We start from the raw sequence: 7648 nt of genomic DNA, 5'->3' as shown, positions 1-7648 counted from the left end.
TAACACCTAAATAGATCCAGTCTTCCAAGAGGCACTCCTCCTAGATATATCATCCAAATGATGTTTATCATTATCCTACAATTAAAATAACGTCACACAGTAAATAAAAAAATCATAATGTTTTTATGAAAATACTGATATATTATCATTTTAGATTCAAACAAAGAGCCACATCTCCAAGATGAAAATGACTCACTTCGCTGTCAATTGGAAGCATATCGAAATGAAGTAGAAGTTTTAAGAGCTGAAAATCGTCAAGAACAAGAAGCCAGAGAACGTCAATTGAGATTGCTCCAACAAGCTTTACAAGGAATGCAACAACAGTTAATATCTATTACTCAGCAACATACACATGATGAGGAAGAAATTAAAAGAGTATGATATAACTATTTTCTTTAATTTCTAATTAATATATGAAAATATAATGAAATTTTTTTCTTTTTGTAAAATTCACACAGATGGTAATTTTCATATTGCTTTCCTGTAATGGAAAGCAATATGAAAATTACCATCTCTGTGAATTTTACAAAAAGAAAATTACCATCTGTGTGAATTTTACATGATTCCATTACTTTCCCTTACAGGGAAAGTAATGGAATCATGTAAAAGTAAATGAAATTGTCAAAGTAAATGAAATCGTGTCAAAGTAAATGAAATCGTGTCAAATGGAATGTGAATTTTATTCCATTTGACATGATTCCATTACTTTCCCTTACAGGGAAAGTAATGGAAATCATGTCAAATTTGACCCTCTGAGTTTTTTGCAAATCTCCACATTTTGAGACCTCCTGAACCCAAAACAGTCAAAAAACAACAAAAAAAATTTTGTGGTGTGTGTGTGTCTATTTCGCTTAATATCTGAGGTCAGGATGAAGATAAAGAAACCAAATTTGGCACGATAACTTGTATATAAGGGGCATTGATGCTATTAAATTTGGTTGTGAAAGGTCAAGGGGATGGAGAGATAGAGGGTGGTTTTGTGTCATATCTTGTGAGGGATCAGACTTAAAGAAGATTTTACTTGTTGTTAGCATTTACAGTGTTTTATAGAACTCATCTCTACCCTCAAAATTAAGTCTTTTGCTATTTTATAATAATTATAAAAATATTTTTAACAAAATCTCATAACAGATGATGACACACATTAATTTTAGTTATTTATTTTGATTAAATCTTTTGACATATGGTCTGCTTTGTAGTCATTACTTTGTTTCTGGAAGCCCCTCCCATTTCCCTGCCCACTGGAGCACTGTATAATATGAGAAAAAGTTTATTTTGTATAAAATCATTTTTTAGATTCAAGAAAGTTTTAATTTTACCACGTTACAATTTTAACGAAAAATGGGTTTCACATAACCAGTTAATAACTGGTTATGTGAAACCCATTTTTCGTTAAAATTGTAACGTGGTAAAATTAAAACTTTCTTGAATCTAAAAAATGATTTTATACAAAATAAACTTTTTCTCATATTATACAGTGCTCCAGTGGGCAGGGAAATGGGAGGGGCTTCCAGAAACAAAGTAATGACTACAAAGCAGACCATATGTCAAAAGATTTAATCAAAATAAATAACTAAAATTAATGTGTGTCATCATCTGTTATGAGATTTTGTTAAAAATATTTTTATAATTATTATAAAATAGCAAAAGACTTAATTTTGAGGGTAGAGATGAGTTCTATAAAACACTGTAAATGCTAACAACAAGTAAAATCTTCTTTAAGTCTGATCCCTCACAAGATATGACACAAAACCACCCTCTATCTCTCCATCCCCTTGACCTTTCACAACCAAATTTAATAGCATCAATGCCCCTTATATACAAGTTATCGTGCCAAATTTGGTTTCTTTATCTTCATCCTGACCTCAGATATTAAGCGAAATAGACACACACACACCACAAAATTTTTTTTGTTGTTTTTTGACTGTTTTGGGTTCAGGAGGTCTCAAAATGTGGAGATTTGCAAAAAACTCAGAGGGTCAAATTTGACATGATTTCCATTACTTTCCCTGTAAGGGAAAGTAATGGAATCATGTCAAATGGAATAAAATTCACATTCCATTTGACACGATTTCATTTACTTTGACACGATTTCATTTACTTTGACAATTTCATTTACTTTTACATGATTCCATTACTTTCCCTGTAAGGGAAAGTAATGGAATCATGTAAAATTCACACAGATGGTAATTTTCTTTTTGTAAAATTCACAGAGATGGTAATTTTCATATTGCTTTCCATTACAGGAAAGCAATATGAAAATTACCATCTGTGTGAATTTTACAAAAAGAAAAAAATTTCATTATATTTTCATATATTAATTAGAAATTAAAGAAAATAGTTATATCATACTCTTTTAATTTCTTCCTCATCATGTGTATGTTGCTGAGTAATAGATATTAACTGTTGTTGCATTCCTTGTAAAGCTTGTTGGAGCAATCTCAATTGACGTTCTCTGGCTTCTTGTTCTTGACGATTTTCAGCTCTTAAAACTTCTACTTCATTTCGATATGCTTCCAATTGACAGCGAAGTGAGTCATTTTCATCTTGGAGATGTGGCTCTTTGTTTGAATCTAAAATGATAATATATCAGTATTTTCATAAAAACATTATGATTTTTTTATTTACTGTGTAAAAATATTTTAATATAAAAACTTTTTTGTAATAGAAGCATGCAACGAAGTTTTAGTGCATGACATGGATAGAAGAAATACTTTTTAATGATAAATATTCAAATATTAATAGCCAATGAAATTTTCATTTTTCTCAATTGTTTTATAAAAATTAGAAATAAATCCATTTTTAGTTTTAAATTTAAACTAAATAAAATATAAATTTTATACAGATTAATGTCAAAATTGGAGTCCATGATATGTTTTGAATAAAATATAAAATAATAATAATGGTAATTCCATTAATTAATTAATTAATAGTGAGAAATGTGTATTCAGAAGTTTGTTTATTTTTCACATTTGAAGAAATCTGGTATACAATAATCAATGTGACAATGTTATGATAAAAAAGTGCAGCCATACCAGATCTAATGCATTCCTAAAAAATTAAAATATCAGAAATTAGATTTCTGAANCAATAGTAAACACAACTTACTTGCCTAAACACTGTGTAGCGTGGCGCTGGACAGCAGAAAGTATATATATATAATTATAATAAAGTTACAATAAATTAAGCTAATATATAATTATATATACAGTACCTAATTTATATATAATACTGTACAGACGGTAGTAAACTCAATTTACCTGCCTAAACTCTCCGTAGCATGGCGCTGGATGGCGGAAAGTAGTTTGGCTGCCCGATGACATTTTACCAAATTATAGGAGTTTTTTACCACGTTTGTACGGATACTGTTGCAATTTTTTTACCATCATATAGGAATCCGAACTATAGGAACCCGTGTTATAGGGGGGTTGACTGTATTAACTTAGCAGCTTAACTGCCTACTCTAGAAAAATTACTTTGTATTTAATTAACTTAGTCTAATCATAGCCTGATAATTCAGCAGATTGTCTAATTTTCAATATTGGCTCATTCTGTTAGTATCTCTTCTGTCAGCTCATACTAGATGGGAATGTTGATGCTCACCTCTAGAATCTGAGTTGTAGCCAACCCATACTTGGCTGGTGGTCATTGTTTATCCTTCCTTGGATCATTATTTCTGAAGGTTCTAACGACAACTGACTATAAAAGTCCCACGAGCCTTGCTGTCTCAAATGCTTTGATCTACTTGTTTGGTCCATCATGATTGTCAAACTTGCTTACGTTCTAAAGAAAATGTAAAAATGGATTAACAGCTCTGTTGGGTAAAAATGGATTATCATGTTTTATTTATACTGTTCTCTGATATAGGCATGTACTATGTGTTTTGTTTTCAGTTGCATCCAATTGCATAACTTGGAGTGGTCATAATGTTTTGGCACTTGGTATATATCATATTGCAGTACCAATGGAAAGTGTGTGCAATAAAGCTGTTTCCAGTGAACATTGCAAAGTATAATTTATAAATTGTTCTAAAATAATTATACATCCATGTTAGCTAGATTTTAGAAATACTGTTTAACCAAAAATGTAAAGCTCCATCAGACTGAAGATTAATTTAGTAATAAATTATTTGAATAAATAATTTTTGTGTTAAATTTTTGCAAAGCTATATTTTGCAAAGTTATATTTTTTTGGATTGAAGAGACGTTCACTAAATCAACATATAAAACAGCTAAACCATCGGAAATTTCAGACTAAATCAATATATTTTAGTCATTTAACATTAAATGTATTAATTACTATATATGTTAATCATCATCTGAATATAATTATTTTCTATTTATAATAATATAATGCACTTAAACATTTATCAAATTTGAATTTTATTTTAACATATTTTGATGGGAGAGGTAAATTATTCATTTTTACATACTTCCAGTTGCGGAAAATGCTTCATATTGAAGAAAACAAAGGAAATTCAAACAGTGATAAAAGTTCAGAAGAGGAGGGAGAAAAAGAACTTAATACAAATGTCAGTTCTTCTGATTGCTCAATCTGCAAAGTCCAAATAACAGAAAAAGAAGCACAACTTATTGGTAAAAATTTTTTGTTGTCTTATCTCCATTTAAACCACTTTTAAAATCATATCAAACTGAAATATGAGGGCGGTTTTTTCAAGCTCTGATGGTCCATAAAAAAAAGACAGGTGTAAATAACAAAATGAATTTATTACCAAAGAGATACAAACATGGTTACTTTTTGACATAATCACTGTGAAGATTGAGGAATTTGTCATATCTGTGGATGAGCTTTTCCATCCCCTTGTCATAGAATGTTGCTGCCAGTGAATTGAGATGGCCTTAATAATGTTTTGAAGATCGTCATTAGTTTCAAACCTCTGCCTTGCTAGCCACATTTTCAGTTCAGGAAAGGGGTGGAAGTCTTCCCCACCTTTAAACACCCAGTATATAGTTTTGATTTAGTGCTGAGCAACTTCCACCTCTTTCATGAACAGGAAAAGTGGCTAGCAAGGCAGAGGTTTGAGACTAATGACGATCTTCAAAACATTATTAAGGCCATCTCAATTCACTGGCAGCAACATTCTATGACAAGGGGATGGAAAAGCTCATCCACAGATATGACAAATTCCTCAATCTTCACAGTGATTATGTCAAAAAGTAACCATGTTTGTATCTCTTTGGTAATAAATTCATTTTGTTATTTACACCTGTCTTTTTTTTATGGACCATCAGAGCTTGAATAAAAAACAGCCTACATATAATGGAGGGTTAAATTACAATTGAATATTTGACATAAGTAATCTTCACCATGTATATAATATATATTTGTGAGCATTATGTTGGCTTTCTTTATTGATAGACTTATCACATCCAATGATGGTGTGATAAGTCTAGAAATAAAGAAGGCCAACATAATGGCCTTCTTTATTCAAATATATACAAAGACTAGACAAGAAGTGTATCATAGTTATATAATAATTTATTTTTACTTTAAATGACTGTTTTTCTTTGAATTTAATTAAGAATTTCATATCTTTTAAATTATTATTACCATTAATTAATTTTTGATTGCTATTTCTTTGTAATTTGTTTAGATAGTCTGACCAGTCAAAGAGATAACAAAAATCTGAGTGATGAATTAAAATAAACAATTTTCATGTGTAATCTTTTTTATGCATTCATTATTAATTACATTATTTAACATTATATAAATGATAAAGTTATAGTATGTTTATAATAAGCAGTATTCTAAGATGTTCGTAACGAGAGGTACTTAATTCCGCGAGTGAAATGGTACCAAAAAAAAAAACACTTAATATTATTTACAGCACCAAGTATTTTAATTCTCTCCAAACAGGTTCTTTACATCGGATCCCAACCTTATAACTTTATGAATTTTATATACATAGGCATTTACGTACTAGTTTTCCAAGTAGATAGTTGATATATGCACGACAGTCAGACATGGGTCGTATCAACTTACACTAACTTATACTATCTTAAAACTAAGGAAAATGGAAAAGTAGATGAAATAAGGAAGGATAAGGAAAGGAATAGAAATACCTGGGTTTCTTTTGTAGCAGCGTGCTCTTGGGTAGGACACAACTTCAGATCTCCCTCTTATTCGTGATCCTTTTCCTGTCGTAGGACTTTTGTCTATTTTTGACTTCGTCGTCTTTCTTCAATGATCTCTCAGCAACTCGCAGTCCTCGATCATCTTTCTAAAATTTCGGAGCACTGCCTTTTTCTGCCTATCTCTTTGGGATTCTCACCCAGACTAACTCGTTCTCTGTCCGTTAGGCTCCAGGGCCTCACTCCCTCTTTTGTTCTACTTATTTTCTTGCAAACGATAATCCTACCCAAGGGCAAAAAGGGTTAGATAAGAATGTTCTAGAAGGAATTTAGAACAAAGAAACAGGAAAGAAGGCTAAGATTAATCCAAATAAAACATACAACTACCCAATATCATGGCTGACAGCCACAATTCTTTATATATAGACAACTAAGCCCAAATTATTGTAATAATCAAATGATAATGCTAGGCTAACCTTTTGGCTTAATTGAACTTAATAAGCTTTTTTATTAATTATGTATTATCATTTGAATAATAATAATTAATAAAAATACAGAATAAAGTTTTAATTATGCATTAAATCAGTTAATTTTTAAGTGAATTATTGGTTATTTATATTTGAATATATGCATATTAATAAAATCCTGTAATTTAATGTGATTCATTAATGTTAAAATAATATGATTGTATGTTTAAAACAAACCAATTTAATGTTTTACTCTTCGATATATTAAAAATATCCCATTTCATCTAGTTATGCATATTTCAAATGTAAAGATTATTGGTCATCAGCAATATTAATTTTTAATAACAAATATTAAAAGTTACATCTTGATGTTACAAGTATGATATAATTTTCATGTTAAATGAAATTGAATGTGACACAAATTATATGAATTTTTTTTTAGTATTTTTCAACAAATATAAATTCAATATAGCTGCATGCAGTTTTTATTTACAGTTGCATTAAACCTTTTATTAATTAATAAACTTTTAGAGTTATGTGACCATAATGGTTAGAGGCAATTATATTTAGTTGATTTTATGATTCTTATTAAAAATTATTATTATCATTGTCTATATGTAAATTACTAGAGTATTCAAAAACTATTTTATATAATTACAGGTTTAATATCAACATTCCTTCATGTACATCCCCATGGTGCTGGAGTTGATTACATCTGGTCCTATTTACATCAGATTGACAATACACTAAATCCAAGAGATGTAGAAGGTCTCATGTTAAGATTTCCAACAGTTTTTAAACAAGAATTATCAGGCGTAGGAGCATTATTAGAAAGAAAATGGACTTTCTGTGGATTTAAAATTGCAGATCAGACAGATTAATAAAAAAGACTAGTGTTGTATTTAGCTGCATCTTTTAATCAGTTAATTTAATACATATCGATGAAGCTTTTTTGATGTGGCATGTCAATAATTACTATTTATTTAGCCAAAATATTTCTCCAGATTTCATAAGTTATATTTTAGTTATATGACTAAAAATATACGACAATTTGTAGAGGTTTGAGACTAATGACGATCTTCAAAACAT

At 29.7% G+C, this 7648-nt stretch overlaps 1 protein-coding gene across 1 annotated transcript; it reads left to right on the top strand.

The window, feature by feature from the left end:
• The first annotated feature begins 129 nt into the window (after window positions 1–129).
• LOC111616824 (ecto-NOX disulfide-thiol exchanger 2-like) lies at window positions 130–7591 on the top strand. The gene is made up of 3 exons (XM_023358182.1): window positions 130–375; window positions 4439–4595; window positions 7220–7591. The coding sequence occupies exons 1-3, from the start codon at window positions 313–315 to the stop codon at window positions 7438–7440; spliced, it is 441 nt and encodes a 146-aa protein (XP_023213950.1). The 5' UTR covers window positions 130–312; the 3' UTR covers window positions 7441–7591.
• The last annotated feature ends 57 nt before the right edge of the window (window positions 7592–7648 follow it).

This window comes from Centruroides sculpturatus, unplaced genomic scaffold (assembly GCF_000671375.1).
Source record: "Centruroides sculpturatus isolate CEXI.00-Female unplaced genomic scaffold, Cexi_2.0 scaffold4090, whole genome shotgun sequence".
Classification (NCBI taxonomy): domain Eukaryota; kingdom Metazoa; phylum Arthropoda; class Arachnida; order Scorpiones; family Buthidae; genus Centruroides; species Centruroides sculpturatus.
This window is presented reverse-complemented; position numbering and strand designations above follow the sequence as displayed.